The sequence below is a fragment of the Topomyia yanbarensis genome, chromosome 3 (genome assembly GCF_030247195.1).
Source record: "Topomyia yanbarensis strain Yona2022 chromosome 3, ASM3024719v1, whole genome shotgun sequence".
Lineage (NCBI taxonomy): Eukaryota > Metazoa > Arthropoda > Insecta > Diptera > Culicidae > Topomyia > Topomyia yanbarensis.
The window spans coordinates 241,364,472-241,384,978 of NC_080672.1; the positions used below are offsets into that span (position 1 = coordinate 241,364,472).

A 20,507-nucleotide genomic window follows, 5' to 3' on the forward strand; every position below is an offset into this window, starting at 1 on the left:
AATGGTACGAAATTGTATTTGACTTCTCTGCCGCCGTTAGAAGCACTTTGTTACCAACTCTGAGTGGTGGAATGGGCTTTGTTTTATTCTTTAGCACTTTTGTTAGTTGCCAGAAGGGTTTAGAATGTTTGGGTAGGTTTTTTAAGGTTCTCTCAAATTGCCTATTCTTAACTTTTTCCACCCGGGTGGCTATGATTTTGTTTAATTTTTTGTACAACACTTTCCTAGCTAAATTTTGCGTTCTTTGGAACTGCCGCCGCACACAGTTCCTAAGCGAGATTATTCTTTTGGTCTCATCGTCAATATTAGTGAACTTACTTGTCACCGGAGTAGATTGGATGTACCGCTGTTCCGCCTCGTCGATGTCATTCGAGAGCACCTGCAACACGCCGTCGATTTCATCCGTGGTCGTCAGGACAGCATTTTCTGCCGTTCGGTCCTCTATAAACTGCTGGAGCTGGGCCCAGTCCGCTCGATGGTAGTTTCACCGTCGATGCTGCTGACGTTGATTGTTCTCGTGGCTCAACTCGAATACCACAGGCAAGTGGTCTGAAGACAATTCGGTTAATGTACGGGTCGCAGTGCAGTGATCCGCCACGTTGGTCAGAGTAATGTCGAGAGTAGATCCGACACCAGCTGGTGAGAAGAAGGTTGGTGAGTCTGGTTGGACCACCACATAGTATCCCGTCTGAAGGTCCTCTGCTAGCACAGTACCGTTGGTGTTGCAACTAGTGTTGCCCCACATTGAGTGGCGAGCGTTGAGATCACCGGCGATGATGAAGTTGCCCTTGCGACGAGTCAGCACATGAATGTCGTTCTTGAGACGTACAGCACTGTTATCCGACTTTTTGGACTGCACTGGACAGTAGACGGCGATGACTGTAATGGGACCGTCAGGCGATGCAAGTTCAATCCCAACAGCTTCGATGATGGATAAGCGAAAGTCCGGCAGCATTCTGAACTTCACTTCTTTTTTAACAGCAATGGCTACGCCACCACCCTTCTGCTCTCTAATCCGGTCCAGTCTGATGATGGAATGATGAGGTAAACTGAAATTCACGTCCGGCTTTAGATGTGTTTCCGTTATGCATGCAATGTCGATTGAATGATTTAGCAGGAAATCGATGAGTTCCAGCTTTTTCTTCGCCACGGAGTTGGCGTTCCAGTTAAGGATGTTGAGATTGAATGTTAAACTTCATGAAGAAATGCATCATTGCATCATCATTTTCTGCATATCAGTCACTAAAGTTGACAGTTGGTTGATCACCTGCGTTAGTCCATCTAATGGTGGTCCAGTATTTGGTGGAATTCCTGGTTGTACGAAACTGGTTTGGTGCCCCCAGAAGCCGGGTGGGGGAGCGTTAGGAACAGAAGGCGCTGTGTTTCCTTTTTTCTGCTGACCGGGCAACGGTAGTGGTGGAAAAGCTGGAATCGAGTTCAGATCAAAAAGAGGTTGACTCTTCTTCTGGTGTTGTCTAGGTTGGTTGACTTTTTTGCGGAATTCTATAAATTCCGCACGTTTTGGACACGATCGACTTGTTGACGAGTGAGCTTCCTCACAATTAACACAGGATGGTGGTGCTTTTGAGTCCACCTCAATGCAGCTGTCCGATGCATGCTTTTCGGCACATTTTGCACAACGGCTTTCTAGGTGGCAGTTTTTCGCACCGTGTCCAAAATTGAGACAATTGGAACACTGTGTCACTTCGCGATGAGCTGGTTTATATCGTTCCCATTCAACCACTATATGGAAGAGGTACTTGATTTGTTTCAGCTCACCCAAAGCGATGGAACCTCGTTCGAGATGGACCAGATACAGCTGATCACGGTACTTAGCTTCTTTATTGTGCCGCTTCATTTTGTGTATGGCCACTGGTTTTAGTTTAGCCTATGTCAAGGCCACCTTCAATTCATCCTCCAGCATGTCCGGAAGATCACGTATGACGACTTTCAGCGGCTTGCTGGATGCAATATCGTGCGTAAAATATTGTGCTTTCACTTGCTGTAGGTAATTTTCAACGGCCTTGTAATGGTTCAGCGTGGGAACGGTGATTTTATACCCGTCAGTGCAGAGACGGATAGTCGCTTTGAGCCCATGACTGATGAGCTTGTTCAAATCCGTCCTCAATGTAGGTGGAAACCCCTTTAGGTAGAAAGGCGGCATTTTCTCCTTCCTTGCCTTTATTCCCAGCGTCGTCGACCGGCAAGCTGGCGTACTTATTTTTGCTGAGCAGCCGCTTAGCAGCGTCCTCGTCGTTTTGCTTCGGCCTTTTGGCACAATCTGTATCCTCCTTGGATCTGGAGCGAGATTTACCCCCCATCACACGGGACTGATAATCCGATTGCGAATGACGCAATGCAACGAACTAAACAAACAAACTTGTAACGAGTTTAAACACGTCCGAACTGCGCGAAAGATAGACGAAGAATGATTCAAACGTGTACGCGTCACCTCTATTTATAAACTAACCGTATATGGTTTAGTCACTTAGGTGCGAGTGTGTGCAAATGCCAACGTTGCCGAAAATCGATAGCGCTCATTGCATCGCCCGGAAACGATGTTGCTCGTATGGGATATTAGCAACAACTGATTTAAACGGACATGCGTTGCTTCTATTTATGACTTTTCGTGTTTGATTGAGCCACTAAGGTACCATCTAATGACGGTTGTGTCTGAGAAATCTGCCTCACGAATGGTAATTTTCCCGTCTTTCGCGAACTTTTTAATTTTACCAATTTCCAAAAGTTTACTTTTATTGGGGAGATATTAAATTATTACCAATATTTAAGTTAGGTGTTTCTAAATCGGTTGGTGTATGAATGATTAAAATCCATCTAGTAATATCGGAGTTATAAGCGTGCAAACCTCACATAGTTTCGTTACATGGGAGATAGTTTAGATTTTAGAATGACACCTAGCCCCAGATAGTGGAGTAAGACATTTTTAATGTCAAAAAAACTACAAAAACACCATTTTCACATATTCAAACATTCATATCTTGGAAATTAAACATAAGAATGAAAAACCATTTAATAGCGTTCTGTCTGGGTGATAGGCCTTTCATTTAAAATTAGTTTGGTTCAGCCGTTGCTGAGAAACACGAGTGAGAGTTTGTCCGTTACATACACACACAGACATTGCCCCAAATCGTCGAGCTGAGTCGATTGGTATACAAGACTCGGCCCTCAAGGCGTCGGGAAATATCTTGAAAGTTTGAGCGATCTCTATACATTTCTTTTATATGAAATGTAAAAATATAACTTGACATTAAATACCACTGCTGTCATATGAAATGGCATGCTTTGTAGTATGGATCACCAAAAAATGGCAAATACATCTTTTTATATCTTGCAATATTTACACAAATGGTTTATTTTTAGTAAAAAGTATATATAACGTTCTAACTAGATAAGCGTGTGGTTCGGTATGGTAACCCTCCTGAAGTCGCGCAAATGGCTCGCTGAACGAGCAGCCACGGGTCCTCAAAACGATTTCACTAGATTTTCAAAGCAGCGTGCATTTAGTGCACTAGCCCGACTTCCGGAAGGTTAAGACAAATTGTTCTCCTTCAAAATATCTGAAAGTATTTCTAAAGTGATCTTAATGAAAAATTTAAACTGCAAAAGTTATACAAAGAAAACCATTTTTTAAAAAACACGCTCTTTTTGGTAAATTTCTTGTAAAATGAAGAGTACTCGACATACAGTTTCAGTGTCTTCGACAAAGTTTTTTAACATTTTCTTCAATTTTCCGGAAGACAGCGCAACTCTATCTCAAACCATTAAAATGTTAATTTCCTGATTTCAAAATAATTAGAACCACCCTACCGACTATTTAAAATAATAATTGTTGTAAAGTGCAATACTTTATAATGAAAACGTAACTTTGTTTTTTATATTGTCCACCGTGAACGTTATTTAAACATATTACAAAGGGTCAATGCATGAAAAACGAAATTTTTAATATAAATTTTTCAGTTTTCATTTTTTTCTAACCTATCCTTCAGATGTTTTTCGGAGTTTTGAAGACGAACATTTTCTTCTAATACACCAAAACTCTAGCCTCTATTAGTTTGAAGATATGAGCACTTAACATATCAAAAACAGATTTTTTAAATCAATTTTACATATTTAAATATTTTTATATAACTTTTTTTGCTCAATTATAAATCTAATCATGACTTTTTTATGGTCGAAAAGAAATTATCTTTTGTTTGCCCCAAAGAGTGATATTGTTATAACAAAAAAACCCATTTTGGCGAACAAGTGCTCATAACTTTTCAACGAAAATAGTTAGACATGTGGTGCCATGAAACAAATTATTCGCATTAAAACAATATTAAAGTTGTCCGAATACTACTTCGGTTTTTAATCAATAAATGCAAAGATTATTTAAATAAAACAGTTTTTCTAAGAAACACCAAAAAACACCCTAACCTTCGATTTTAAATTTGCTGTAAAATAAAAAGTATGACAGATAGAGCTTAAATGTCTTCACCAAACTTTTCCGAAATTTGTTGTGCTATAACTTCGTTGATGGTCGTTTGACATTTTCACATCTCGACGAAGTGAATCTAGTGGTATATGACACTCGACATTCCGGGTCTAGCTTGACAAGTCGAGTTTCAGAGTGGTTGCATTCCTTATATGAAAAAGGCAAATATGAACTGATGATTCCTATACGTTTCGTAAATCCGTACGACTGCACAACAAGGTGGGGGAAAATGCAAGTATTTTGAAGATGTACACGGAACAGAGCCAAATGACTATCATATACCAAACAAACAAATCTACAAGTTTTCAAACACAAGCAATAAATCAAACCTGCCGTTTTCACTAGAGCTCGAAAAATTATATTATGCACAGAATGTACGTTCGCCAGTTCGCCAGTCCATATGTAAAATGCTACAATCCTGTTTCTGTACATTGTTATCAAGCAGGGTTATCTTTGACCAATTTTCATGCATTTGGTGTAAAGTCGGTCCATGTACCACTACAACGGTACGAAAACTATCCAAGCAACCAAAAGCTCGGATAATACCTAAAAGTACTCCTTAATGTTCATATTAAGTTCTTAGTGATCATTCAAGCTTTAATTGGGAATTTAGAAACAGATAAAACCGCTATTAGAAATTGTACTGTTCGGAAAATTATTTAAAACGAAAAACTTAACCATCCCTTTCTTATATGAACTTTTGATTGATTCAATAAAGTTTGCTTGAATTGCTTAAGTAAAACAACCCCGCTATCCGAAATCACGTCTACGAGAACGATCGCAGGAAAATGTAAAATGAAAAAATATACTTTTTTTTGTTTTAATAAAAATAAATATTTATTTTTTGTTTGCCACCCCCTTCAGTAAAAATTGTACTTGGACATAATTTTTAAAAAAGATTTTTAATGGCCTAATGAGCTACGCTTCGTCAATATTATCTGGGAAACTGGGCTTAGACAACTGGGAAACTAGACTTGATAACTGAATGATAATGATTGTTACTTCTCAAATGATTTTGATAATTATAAAATGCGCGTCATACACTAATTGTATGCACAACTTTTTCCATTGCAAATAATCGTATATCTTCTGTAAAAATCATAACCATGTAAACTGATTTAATGCTCACAGTAATTTATTAAATAACCTAAAAAATAGTCTCAAACGATTAGCTCCTGGTTGGCTGTCCAGGCTAGTACTGAATTCATAAGAAACAATTATGAACTTTTCACAAAAGTGACGTTTATGAAAAACAAAATATAATCTTATAGAATCAATAACAGATCTCATATGGGTTTCATGAGAAAAACTTATGGAATTCTTAAACGCATATATTGGAGCGAAGGCATAAGACTGTTTTATGAAATGCATTATTTGTACGTCTATGGAGAGCATGAATAAAGATAAATGAATTCATAAGCCTGCCTATGACATTCTTAAGCGTTCAATGGCATCGTCAGAAGGCTGGCTCATATGCCGAGACTTATGAAATTCTCAGATGCTTTTTGCTCGGTGTAGCCAACATTCCAGCTGATTTCCCGAAAAAGTTTAACTGTGTAGTATTTAATAATGTAATGTAATGTTCAGATGTGCTCTTTTGAATATCATCGATATGTTTCCCAAATCATCTTCGAATTGTTGTATTTGTTTGTCTATCCTTAGAACGAGCCAAAGGATTATCAGGTGTTTACCATGGCCTGAAACGGGTCTTAATCATAGGTAGGAAACAGTCGAACGTTCGAATATTTTTGAACGTGATGTTTGCTGCTTACCAAATTGGTCATCAAATCCACGTCCATGTATCCACAGTTTGGATAAAATTCTCGGAGTAAGTCAAAAACTATTGCAACGAATTAACAAAAGAGGTTATCCTAGAATCGTAACACAATTCCACATTGTTCGACGCGGAATACTTCTAGTAAATTTATAATAAACGTCTTGCAACAAGCTATTTTATTGTCCAACAATAAATTATAAAGTTAATTAACATTTCGTGTTACTGTTTCTAAGAACAATATTAGAAATGTTAAAATTTATTAAAAATATCTTTTTTTATAAGTTGAGTACAACCACCCAACCCCGTCTACTACCGCCCTCCCCTTATTTACAGACTAAGTGAATTGAATTCCAAGTGCATTCACGTTCATGCATTTCACTATACTACCTATGATCGCAAGTCAATCCCATGAAGATAGGAAATCCCATAGAAAACGGGGCAAATATGCGATCATGGGTAGTATACACCACAGCACAATATTATCCCTCGAAAATATGATGAGCCACCGAATGAAATGAGATGGTGATGATGTAACAGGTGTTATCTATGTCCTGCCATGCGTACCTATTAGCAATTAAATCCAGCGTTTTTTAACTAAGCGCTGCAGAGTGGGCGATAAACCATTATCGTCGCGATCTTCTTTTTACTACTGGTCCTGAATTAAAAAGTTTTGCGCGAGAAAAATAGACGTATTTTCTTTCTTCTCGAATCTTACTTTCCACAGTCCCCACAATCATCACCATTTGTTCGCAGCGATTTTCGTTGGACACTGTGATTAGTCTTCGTATTGGCCTCCACATATAAAAATTTTCGGGCTTTTACAAGTTTCAAAACCAATGAAATTCCGCTTCTTGCTAGCATCCTATCGATCGGATCATGGGACACATCATGCCCAGCTTGACATAATGCTACATCTTCCAGTTCAATCCAAGCTGCTTAGATACACTCATTTTTACTTCCACGCAGAAAACATACAGCATAATGAAAACTATGGGTAGTTGAATACAAACAAATACAGTTCATTGTATCAAACGACAAAATAATTGGTGTGAATCGAGGTTTGAAAGTATATTTTCATTAAAACAACAATAAACTTTTAATTTAAATAATTGTTTTAATTTCTGTAAACTTTAAGTTATTGAATTCAATCAAATAATTTATTGGGGATACGTCTCCCAACCTTTGAACGGAACGGATCGTTATATTTCACAGTGGTGCTCGGTGTGTAAATTTTAGTGAGTCAAGGTCATCCTTTGTTCGTTCGTTAGCAGCCGTTCTGCTGGTGCCGACAGTAAATCCAGTACATTGTTTTCGCTGGTGCGGAACAATCGACGTTGTTTGCAGATAAGTTTTGCTTTATTTTTTTTCCTCGTTTGCTTTCTTTCCTTTTCCCTACTTTTACTCTACCTTGTAATCAAATAATAAGACACATTCCCGTTTATATAACGCTCTGCCCTCGTGCTTAAATGGCCGAGGGCGAAATACCATCTGATGCAATCATGGAAGTCCCTGATCCCCCTAATACTCGCATTGCTCCCCGTATAAAGCAGTACCCAGAAGGTTCCTCTGGGCCATGGGTGGTATATTTTCGGACCGGAGAGAAACCGGTTAATATATTAAAACTTTCTCGAGATCTGACTGCTAATTACCCGGCCGTAACTCAGATAACACGTGTTCGGGCAAACAAGATACGTGTTCTAGTGAGTGATCTCGGCCAGGCAAACGCGATTGCTTGCTGTGAGCGCTTTACGCGGGAATTTAAAGCGTACGTGCCTTGTGTGGCCTGTGAAATCGATGGGGTAGTGTCCGAACCGGGCCTGAAATGCGAAGAACTGTTGGAGCACGGGGTTGGCTGCTTTAAGGACCCCTCTCTTGAACAGATTAAGATCTTAGAATGCAAACAATTGTATACCGCAAACACCGAGGGAGGTAAGACTACCTACTCTCTATCAGGCTCGCTTCGGGTGACATTCGCCGGGTCCTCTCTTCCCAACTACATCCTCCTTGACAGGGTTCGCCTACCAGTTCGCCTGTTTGTACCGCGGGTCATGAGCTGCAGCAATTGCAAGCAGTTGGGCCACACAGCCACATATTGTGGAAATAAGAAACGATGCGGCAAATGCGAAGGAGAGCATGAGGATGACTCTTGCGACAAAGAAACTGAAAAGTGTATTTGCTGCGGGGGCCCTTCACATGCTCTTAAATCATGCCCTGCGTACAAGCAGCGCGGGGATAAAATTAAGCGCTCCCTTAAGGAACGCTCAAGGCGTTCTTATGCAGAAATGCTAAAGAATGCTTCGCCATCTGTCCTGTCCGAAAATCCCTATGCTGGTTTGGCTAACGTTGAGCAAGAATCTGACGACCCACGAGAGGGAACATCTTTGGTTAACCCAGGGGAATCCAGGAAGAGGAGAAATCCAGCCTCCCCTACATTGCCTCGTAAGGGTGCCAAGGTGTCGTCCACTCAGAGTGCGCCATCTACAACCAATAAATCCAACGGAAGTGAAGCACAAAAGCCGAAGCAATTTGCTCCAGGACTTGGAAATATTAATTCTAACAAGGAGTACCCACCACTTCCAGGGACATCCAAAACCCCAAGTGTCCCCTTTTTTCAAACAGATACTCAGTCCAGTAGCGGACTAATGAAATTTTCTGACATAGTGGACTTAATTTTCACAGCTTTCAATGTTACTGATCCTCTTAAAAGCCTTCTGATACGTTTTCTCCCTATAGTGCAAACATTTTTGAAGCAGTTGACTACTAAATGGCCCCTCCTTGCAGCGATCGTATCCTTCGATGGCTAAGTCATCGAACGAGGTCACCGATTCGATCACTGTTCTACAGTGGAACAGCAGAAGTATCCTTCCGAAAATCGATTCCTTTAAATTTTTACTAAATAGTTTAAAATGTGATGCTTTCGCATTATGTGAAACTTGGTTAACTTCCGATATAAATCTCAACTTCCACGACTTTAATATAATTCGTCTGGATCGAGAAAACCCCTATGGAGGAGTACTTTTGGGGATCAAAAAGTGCTATTCTTTCAACCGAATTAACCTCCCTTCGACACCAGGCATTGAAATTGTCGCCTGTCAAGTTTTAATCAAAGGTAAAGACCTTTGCATTGCTTCCATCTACATTCCTCCTAGAGCCTCGGTAGGGCACCGAACGCTTTGTAATATCACGGAATCCTTACCGGCACCGCGGCTAGTTCTGGGAGACTTTAACTCGCACGGTACGGTATGGGGCTGTCTTCATGATGATAATAGATCAACATCAATCCAAGATCTTTGCGATAATTTCAACATGACCATCTTAAACACGGGAGAAATGACGCGGATTCCTACACCACCAGCACGCGCAAGCGCGTTGGATTTATCGCTTTGCTCGACATCGCTACAGTTAGATTGCATGTGGAAGGTGATCCCTGATCCCCACGGTAGCGATCATTTGCCTATCGTGATTTCAATTGCTAACGGTTCAAGACCATCGGAAACAATCAATGTATCGTATGACCTCACACGGAACATTGATTGGAAGAGTTACGCGACCGCGATATCCGTTAAAATCGAATCCACTCAAGAACTTCCTCCGGAGGAAGAGTACAGGTTTTTGGCTGGCTTGATTCTCGACAGTGCGAATCAAGCTCAGACTAAACCAGTACCCAGCGCGAATACCCATAGACGGTCTCCCACCCTGTGGTGGGATAAAGAGTGCTCAGAGCTGTACGCGGAAAAGTCCACTGCATATAAGGCCTTCCGGGAAGACGGGTTACCCGCTAGCTATCAACAGTACGCGTCGTTAGAAAGGCGAATGAAGAGTCTAATGAAAGCCAAAAAACGCAGTTATTGGCGCCGGTTCGTCGACGGGTTAACGAGAGAAACAGCGATGAGCACTCTTTGGGGTACGGCTCGACGTATGCGTAATCATAATAGTACCAACGAGAACGTGGAATATTCAAACCGTTGGATATTCGCTTTCGCCAAGAAGATCTGTCCGGACTCTGTCCCGGTACAGAAAACGTACCGCGCCGCGTCTTCTCACGATACCGCGAACGAAACACCGTTTTCGATGGTGGAGTTCTCACTTGCTCTCTTATCGTGCAACAATAACGCCCCAGGGTTAGACAGAATCAAATTCAACTTGCTGAAGAATCTGCCTGACACTGCAAAAAGGCGCCTGTTGAATTTATTTAACAAGTTTCTTGAGGGTAACATTGTCCCTTATGAATGGAGGCAAGTGAAGGTCATCGCCATCCAAAAACCAGGAAAACCAGCCTCCGACCACAACTCGTATCGGCCGATTGCAATGCTGTCCTGTATTCGGAAGTTGTTCGAGAAAATGATCATGTTTCGCCTCGACAATTGGGTTGAAGCAAATGGCTTACTGTCAGATACACAATTTGGCTTCCGCAAAGGCAAAGGGACGAACGATTGCCTTGCGTTGCTTTCTACAGAAATCCAAATGGCCTATGCTAACAAAGAGCAGATGGCATCAGTCTTCTTGGATATTAAGGGGGCTTTTGACTCAGTTTCTATCAACACTCTGTCAGAGAAGCTGCACCAGCATGGTCTTTCGCCAATTTTAAATAACTTTTTGCTAAACCTGTTGTCTGAAAAGCACATGCACTTTTCGCATGGCGATTTAACAACATCGCGATTTAGCTACATGGGTCTTCCCCAGGGCTCATGTCTAAGTCCCCTGCTCTACAATTTCTACGTGAATGACATTGACGATTGTCTTGCCAATTCATGCACGCTAAGGCAACTTGCAGACGACGGGGTGGTCTCTGTTACAGGGCCCAAAGCTGCCGACTTGCAAGGACCATTACAAAATACCTTGGACAATTTGTCTGCTTGGGCTCTTCAGCTGGGTATTGAGTTCTCCACGGAGAAAACTGAGTTGGTTGTTTTTTCTAGGAAACGTGAGCCGGCGCAACTCCAGCTTTTAATAATGGGTGCAACGATCAACCAGGTTTTCACATTTAAATATCTCGGGGTCTGGTTCGACTCTAAAGGTACCTGGGGATGTCACATTAGGTATCTGAAACAGAAATGCCAACAAAGGATCAATTTTCTCCGAACAATAACTGGAACATGGTGGGGTGCTCACCCAGGAGACCTGATCAGGTTGTACCAAACAACGATATTGTCGGTGATGGAGTACGGGTGTTTCTGTTTCCGCTCCGCTGCGAACATACACTTCATCAAACTAGAGAGAATCCAGTATCGTTGCTTGCGCATTGCCTTGGGTTGCATGCACTCGACCCATACGATGAGTCTCGAAGTGCTGGCGGGCGTTCTTCCGCTAAAAAATCGATTTTGGGAACTCTCATATCGATTGCTCATCCGATGCGACATTCTGAACCCGTTGGTAATTGAAAACTTCGAGAGGCTCGTCGAGCTTAATTCTCAAACCCGATTTATGGCCTTGTACTTCGACTACACGGCACAGAGCATTAATCCTTCTGCATATACTCCCAACCGTGTTCGTTTGCTAGATACTTCTGATTCTACTGTATTCTTCGACACATCCATGAAGGAAGAGATTCGTGGAATCCCGGACCATATACGCCCGCAGGTGATCCCCAATATATTTTATAATAAATTCCGAGAAGTCGACTGCGACAAAATGTTTTACACTGACGGATCAAATCTCGATGGGTCCACTGGCTTCGGTATCTTCAACAATACTATCACCGCTTCATTCAAGCTCAATGATCCCGCTTCAGTTTACGTCGCAGAGTTAGCTGCAATTCAGTACACCCTTGGGATCATCGACACTCTGCCCACAGATCACTACTTCATCGTTTCGGACAGCCTCAGCTCTATCGAGGCTCTTCGTGCGGTGAAGCCTAAAAAGCAATTACCGTATTTTCTGGGGAAGATACAGGAGTCCTTGTGTACGTTATCTGAAAAATCTTATAAGATTACCTTTGTTTGGGTCCCCTCTCATTGTTCTATCCCGGGCAATGAAAAGGCCGACTCATTAGCAAAGGTGGGCGCATTAAATGGTGACATATACGAAAGACCAATCTGCTTCAATGAATTTTTTAGTATTTGTCGTCAGAGGACGCTCAACAGTTGGCAAACCTCGTGGAGCAATGGGGAACTTGGACGATGGCTACATTCGATTATCCCAAAGGTATCAACGAAGCCTTGGTTCGGGGGGATGGATGTGGGTCGGGATTTTATTCGTGTAATGTCCCGACTTATGTCCAATCACTACACCATGGATGCGCATTTGCGGCGTATTGGGCTTGCGGAGAGTAGTCTGTGCGCTTGTGACGAGGGCTATCACGACATCGAACACGTTGTCTGGGTGTGCGCCGGGTATTGTGACGCCAGGTCTCAGTTAAAGGAATCCCTTCGGGCCCGAGGTAGACCTCGCAATGTACCAGTCCGAGATATGCTGGCAACTCGTGATTTCCCCTATATGTCCCTTATTTATACCTTCATAAAAACGATAAATATCCCAATTTAGCCCCTCTCTTTTATTTCTCGTTTTTAGAGTTTCCTCCTGCCTTGTGGAACCGATCAGCTCCAGAGTGCCACTATGTAACCGCCGTCGCCCTTACCACTACGCCTGCATAGAAGGAAACTGAAGCGAGAGCGACTCGAGGTCCGATGACTTTTGAAGGATTCCCCGCGGGTCCGAAGAATACCATCCGCCAATCCGGTACTCGACGACTTACTAGACTGAGGCGCAAATTTGATACGCTGATCTCCCTCCCCCCCCCCCCCGCCGTTCGAGCGAAAGTTGCAAGTTTTGCTCTTCTTTCCCTGTCTCTCCCCTGTCTTTGATACAACTGCTGCTACACTGATGCGGAAATAAGCCACCCTTTGAATATCTTGACCAAGCATAAGTTTTAGTTAAAAAATTCAAATTAGTATTCTGTATTCCTAGTTTTAAGATAGCTATAATTTTTACTCTTTATTGAAACTCTTGTCCTCCATCTTGTAAATAGAATTGAATCCCTAGTTTTAAGATTTCTGTGAAATTTCTCATAAATATTTGTTCCCCCTTTTGTGTACTAAACTATATTGTTAGTTTTAAGATAACCGTAAAATATTTCGTAAAATACTATTACTCCCCCTCTTGTATATCAAAGTGAATCCCTTGTTTTAAATTTTTTTCATAAAAAAATCTTTTGGCCCTCTTTTGTATATTGAATCTTATTTCTAGTCTTAAGATAGCTGTAAACTTTCTTTTCCTTTGTAAAAAAAAATATTTCAACATTGTAACCTCCTAGTTTTAAGATATCCAAAATGTAAAAACAAAAGCATTTGGCACCGCCAAGCTAACGCATTTGTGCCTATCAAATAAACGAAATGAATAAAAAAAAAAAAATAATTTATTGTCTCAACCAATAATTTTATTTATTGAACTCAATCCATAATTTTATTTAAAATAACAATCTTCTACGAGTCGAATCAAAATTCACGCGGAACACTTCTGCATAACATTTATCGTGAGATCCTATTTTTTACATTTTCCTTTGTTTGCCTCCTCTCTGCGAATAGGAACGTTGGCGTCGGTTGGAAGAAGTTACCAAATATAGACACTCGCTATAAACCGAAACGATAAGTTTCCATTTCCCAACCTGTTTACCAGCCACCGGTGCGGTGTCGTGTTATGATGGCGGTTAGCAAATCGCTTTTACCCACGCTCCGGTGGTATTAGTCTCAGAATACATAAATTACATAACAAAACAAATATTTCAAAAGTAAATTCCGGAAAGATCATGAGAAAACGCAACTTTTATTATTTAATGCTTTTTTCACTAATCTAATAGTTTCTAACAGGGATTGAAAAATGTTTAATTTTATTAAATTTATGAAATTTTATAAAATATTTTATAAAGTTCAAAAACTCATAACGGGCAAAACATCAAATTCAGCAAAAGCTTAAAACTCTTGTCAATAATTTTTGGCTAATGAATGCAAAAAAATTGGGGGTAACTAACATTGTAGTTGTAAATCTGACGTGGAATTACTCGCATTCTGCAAATTTAATACTTTTTGATGGTATCCAAGTGTTACAAGCAAAAAAGTGTTTTATAGTCGCCCTGAAAACAATTTCTTTTGGTAACATAATTATATTAGGAAGATTATGCGATAATTTCAGAATATAACTCGAAGTATTTTACAATTATATTTGAATTATAACAGGCTTATTACTGGGCGTTTAATGTAAAATTGCCTTGTTTTAAGTTTATAATTGAAATATCTCGCAAAGTATTTCAATATTCACTCCGTTTTACACACTTTTTAACATGATTCTTAATATTCAAAGGAAATAATAAGTAAAAAAAATTGGCCCAACTTTAAAAAAAAATATTTCAATTAATTGCAAGTTTCATAAGTTATATAACAAAAAATAATTTCTTGTTAAATTTTTTAGGTAAGCTCATTTGAAAACGCAACTTTTTTATTTAATTTTTTTTCCATATATTGAATCGTTTCCGAGTTATCAGTGATTAAAAAATTTCCATTTTATAAACTTCAAAAGTTCAAAAACTAATAACATGAAAAAAAAATCATATTCTGCCAAAACAAAAAAATTCAATTATTTTTAGCTAAAGAATGCAAGAAAATTTTTTGGAAGGAATCAAAATTTTGGTTGTAAATCTGACGTGGAATGACCCATATAGTTTTAAAAGGTGTATACCGAAGATAAAAAATAAATAAATAAAAATAAATAAATAAATAGCAACGGGTAATGTGCCTGGATATCACGATCTGTTCAATCCAGGTTGTATATAGGTGACAAAAACATTTGATGTCTGGAGGGAAAAATATAGGTATATTTAAATACTCACCAAAGACGTTGACACGAGCTTTCTGTGATGTTGTACCCATAGTGTTGGATGCAACACATGTGTACAGACCACCATCGTCGGTTTTTACGTGAGTTATGTTCAGATGCGATGTTACATGTCCGTTCTCATTGATGAACTGATCAAAAGTATAGCGATGAATTGAAGACATAATCGGTTGATAATCGAGCATCCATGTGAATTGTGGATGGGGAGACCCTGAAGCAATACATTTTAGCGAAACGAATGCAGCTGTGCGAAAATTTTGCTCAATAAAACTGTAGATAATTTCCGGTGGAGTTTCTGAAATGGTGAATATTCAAGATTAGGCTGATATTTATATTTCAGTGCAAATTCGCTGTTTCTTAAAGATGAATTGATATAAGACAAAAATATAAATAGATTACATCGGACATTGGTCTTACTTTCCGTCCTGTCCGGCAATCAGGGCTATTTAAAGAGCACTCGAGGCCTCCGGACACTATTCAACTTAGGAGCCCCTATCACTTGAGAGGTGAAAAAATATGTATAGTACGTTATGTATATTCTCACTCCAACACTCTTCTAACTTATGAACTCGTTTGTACTAACACATTTGCTACTAGACCCGCCAGCAACAACATCTTGGACCATTTCATATGCAAAATTCATGATATGGCGCGAATAAGAAATGATACAATTCTGCACGGGTACAAATCCGATCTTCAAAATGAGAAAACTGACTCATGATTTTCGGAATATAGTGTTTTTTTTCATATTATGAAAATACACCATGATTTCTGTGCATCATATCATGAACTATTTGTTCGTAACGCAGTATATGCGTTACTCTTTTTCGTCGACGAGTATAATTTCAGGCGTTTTAATGGCGATTCTGATTCCAGTTAGCATGAACTAAATTTCTGAAAATTGTCAACATATTTTATGAAATCGAGAATAAACTATGGATTTATCAATCCAATTATAATTTAATTACTAAAACTAATTAATCTCTCACAATTACCATTATTTAATTGGCGGAATTTTCAGGCAAAAGCCTTATAAGCGACGCTTATTCATTCATCAGGGTTTTTGCTCAAAAACCATGTTAGTACCATAGTGAATAGATTTTAAAATCGCAAATATTTTGAAAATGATTGAGCTGCAGTATGTTAAATGATGCATCATGCAACGAATAACTGCAATTTGAGCATATTAGAACACAACATGAGATTTGTTCTTCGTGTTTAAACAAACCTGTCACTATTAAGGAAATTCTAGTGTGCTTAAAATGGTCTGCGCAAACCAAAAGCAATACTCGACTATTTTATTTTCTTGATTTTCCAGTTAATCAGCAAATCGTCCATTATTAACTATCGTCATCGTCAGATTCCGCAACCGATTTCTAATGCACAATAGGACAACTGCGGTGTAGTGTTGATTGTACTGGAAATATTCTCCCAATGAAGGGCCTTTTGAGATCAATACTTTAGCTTCTGCACCACCAGAATAGGATAGAGATGACCCAAATACTGTTGCTATTTTTGCTCCGTTGACTGGTTCGGGGACTTATGGCTTCTCAATTTCCTATTTGGTATGCGACAACATCTTAACTTCTTAATATCAGACAACACTATGAGAACTTTCGAAATTTTTAAATCAAGTATGTCCTAATTTTTACGTAGTGCTTAAAATGCATGATTATTTGCCTATGTTCAAAACATATTACCTTGTGAACTGCTTTGTAACAGGATTGTAATATTGATCGTCATAGTATAACAACTGTGTCCAAATCCACTTAGCATCGAATAAACGCCAATGGCTAGTTTTTGGACTCAGACTTTGTTAATTACGTGATTTTAAAGTTCTTGGTTCGTCACGATAGACTAAGACAGCATTTGTTCAATTTGACTCATTCAATATGAACACTTCAAGCGCTGATGTATTCTTCGCTTCCAGTAATTTGCCTTTTGCTCTAACATCTTGTGACAAGATGTCAACCATTTCTCTCGCCGATGATGATCGCTACATTCTGGGGCGCGATGCAGTTGATTCGCTCTCTGCAGAACCTGATCCGTCATCCAATAACATCGAGATTTACTACCAGAATGTTGGTTGCTTAAATTCATCAACGGACAGCTATTTGTTCGCGACCACGGGCTGCTGTTATGACGTGATCGCCTTAACCGAGACGTGGCTCGACCTTCGACAAAATCAACCATGATATCGCAATAGCGAAGCTGGACAAACTCGGTATTCATGGACAACTACTGCGCTGGTTTTGTTCCTACCTCGATGGAAGGCAACTCCAAATCAGCATTAAGGATTCTCTATCTACACCATTCTTCGCTACATCTGGCATCTCGGTCCAGTGATATTCCTCCTCTACTTTAATGATGTCAACATCAAATTACAAGGACCCCGCCTTTCTTTTACCGACGACATGAAAATTTTTCAACAAATGCGGGATAAACCGATGCCGAGCTTCTTCAGAGGGAACTGGACAGCTTTAGTACGTGGTGTGATCTAAACAGAATGGTTTTAAACCCGAGCAAATGCTCAATCGTTACGTTCACGTGAAAACGCCATCCGATTCAGTTTAACTACCATCTCTTCGACTCGAGTATTCCAAGACACTCTAACGTCAAGGATCTTGGAGTCATCATGGATTCGGCACTAACGTTCAAACCACATACATCATCCATTGTGGATAAGGCTTCATGACAGCTTGGGTTCATCTTCCGAATAGCGAAAAACTTTAAGGACGTATACTGTTTAAAATCTCTCTATTGTGCGCTGGTTCGCTCAACACTGGAATATTGTTCTGCTGTTTGGAACCCTTACTACCAGAACGGTGTCGACAGAATCGAGGCCGTCCAATGCCGGTTCATACGCTTTGCACTCCGACATCTTCCTTGGCAAAACAGATTTCAACTGCCGAGCTACGAAAACCGTTGTCAGTTAATACAGCTCGATACTCTAAGCATCCGGAGGGACTGCTCTCGAGCCCTGTTCGTCTCGGACTTACTGTCTGCCAGGGTGGATTGCCCTACAATCCTCGGACGCCTCGATCTTCAAGCTCGCGTTCGATCTCTGCGCAATAACTCTCTTCTGCGAGTCCCGTTCAGGAGAACTAACTATGGGCGCCAGAGCGCTGTTACCGGACTTCAGCGTGTGTTTAATAGTTTGGCGACGGCGCTTGACTTCAACCTGACAAGGAATTCGATAAAAACTAAAATAATGCGTATTCTGAAATGTAATTAGTTTAAGTAACCACCATTGGGGCAAAGGGGCTTTCTGTTTGTCGTGTATTTTCCACCTGACCGAATTCGTGATTACAGCCTGATCGATGTACATCTTTCCTCCGTTTCTTTAATCGCCTCGATCGCTGCCCCGTCTGATGATATTGTTATACTGGGCGACTTCAACTTACCTGGCTTGACCTGGTGCCCGGCAAGTAATGGATTTCTACGATTGGATATCGAAAAGTCTGTACTTATCAACAATGCCAGTTGTATCTTGGACAACTACAGTAGCGCAACTCTTCAGCAAATTAATAATATCATCAACGAGAATGGACGTACATTGGATCTCTGCTTTATAAGTGCCCGGGACTACGCTCCGTACTGCTGCGCCGCTCCGACACCTTTAGTCCAGCATGTGCGCCATCATCCCCCACTACATCTTGTACTCGCTGGTAACCTAGGAGTTAATTTTGAAGACGTCTCAATCTCTATCGTCTACGATTTTAAAAACGCTGACTACGACAGCATCGTTAGCACGCTGTTGGATATAAACTGGGACGAAAATCTTAACAATGATGACGCGAACGAAGCAACGATGACGTTTTCTAATATTCTTAACTACCTAATCGACCGTCATGTGCCAAAACGAACAGTCAGCACAAATCAACACCCTCCCTGGCAATCAACAGTGCGTAGACGATTAAAAACTGCCAAATGAGCCGCATTTAAAAAGTTCTCGAAGCATAAGACACTTGCATTACGAAACCACTACTTTCAACTCAACCACGAATACAAACAGCAAAGCAGACGTGCCTTTTAAGATACCAGCGAAACGTCGAACATCAACTGAAATCCAAGCCCAAGTCGTTTTGGAAATATGTGAACGAGCAGCGAAAAGAATTCGGGTTACCATCTTGTATGTCGTTTAATGGAGTTTTAGGCACCGACACTAAGGAAATTTGCCAATTGTTTTGCGACAAATTTTCAAGCGTTTTTTCCGACGAGAACCTTTACCCACAAAAGTCGCTGCCGCTTCAAATCTAACTCCTTCTCTAGGACGAACCATCAACCGAATTTGTGTCGGTAATGCTGCCATTCTTGCAGCAAATTCCAAGCTGAAAGCATCTAGTTCCCCGGGCCTAGATGGCGTTCCCTCGAGTTTTGTCAAAAAGTGCATCAGCGGGCTTCTTGAACCACTTCGGCGAATCTTTGTGCTATCACTCAATACTGGAATATTCCCTTCCTGCTGGAAAGCAGCGCACATGTTTCCAGTTCACAAAAAAGGAAACAAATCTAGATAGAACTTGAGACGTCTTCAATAACTCTCTTCTGCGAGTCTCGTTCAGGAGAACTAACTATGGGCGCCAGAGCGCTGTTACCGGACTTCAGCGTGTGTTTAACAGTGTGGCGACGGCGCTTGACTTCAACCTGACAAGGAATTCGATAAAAACTAAAATAATGCGTATTCTGAAATGTAACTAGTTTAAGTAACCACCATTGGGGCCAAGGGATCTGTTGGTGACAACAAATAAACAAACAAACATGTCCTGAAGGAAAACAGTTGAATAATTGCTCCTAAATAGCGGCAACCAGGCTCTCAGATGGCAAAATTTTTAGTTTCATGATTTTTACATTTCTTATAAAAGAAATGTATAGAATTCGTTAAAACTTTCAAGATTTTTTCCGAGGCCCGGAGGGCCGAGTCTTATATACCAATCGACTCAGCTCGACGATTTGGGACAATGTCTGTGTGTATGTGTGTCTGTGTGTGTATGTAACGGACAAATTCTCATTTGTGTTTCTCAGCAATGGCTGAACCGATCTTATCCAAACCAATTTTAAATGAAAGAACTAAAAAACAGTATGAACGCTATTACTTTGTTTTTGATTCTGATGTTTAGTTTCAAAGATATGAATGTTTGAATCCGTAAAAATGGTGTTTTTTGCAGTTTTGCAGTTAACTATGGGCGCCAGAGTGCTGTTACCGGACTTCAGCGTGTGTTTAACAGTGTGGCGACGGCGCTTGACTTCAACCTGACAAGGAATTCGATAAAAACTAAAATAATGCGTATTCTGAAATGTAATTAGTTTAAGTAACCACCATTGGGGCAAAGGGGCTTTCTGTTTGTCGTGTATTTTCCACCTGACCGAATTCGTGATTACAGCCTGATCGATGTACATCTTTCCTCCGTT

The 20,507-nt window shown here is 40.3% G+C and overlaps 1 protein-coding gene across 19 annotated transcripts in view; it reads right to left on the reverse strand.

Annotated features, from left to right (window-relative positions):
* The window catches only part of LOC131689361 (cell adhesion molecule Dscam2), a 1,607,414-nt gene that overhangs the window by 655,664 nt on the left and 931,243 nt on the right, over positions 1-20,507 (reverse strand). For all 19 annotated transcript variants that reach the window (XR_009305380.1, XR_009305379.1, XM_058974402.1 and 16 more), the window contains one exon: positions 15,094-15,393. Coding sequence is in view for 17 of the 19 variants with exons in the window: in XM_058974402.1 (XP_058830385.1) it covers positions 15,094-15,393 (300 nt within the window). In the remaining 2 variants the exon portion in view is untranslated. The remainder of the gene's footprint in view (positions 1-15,093; positions 15,394-20,507) is intronic.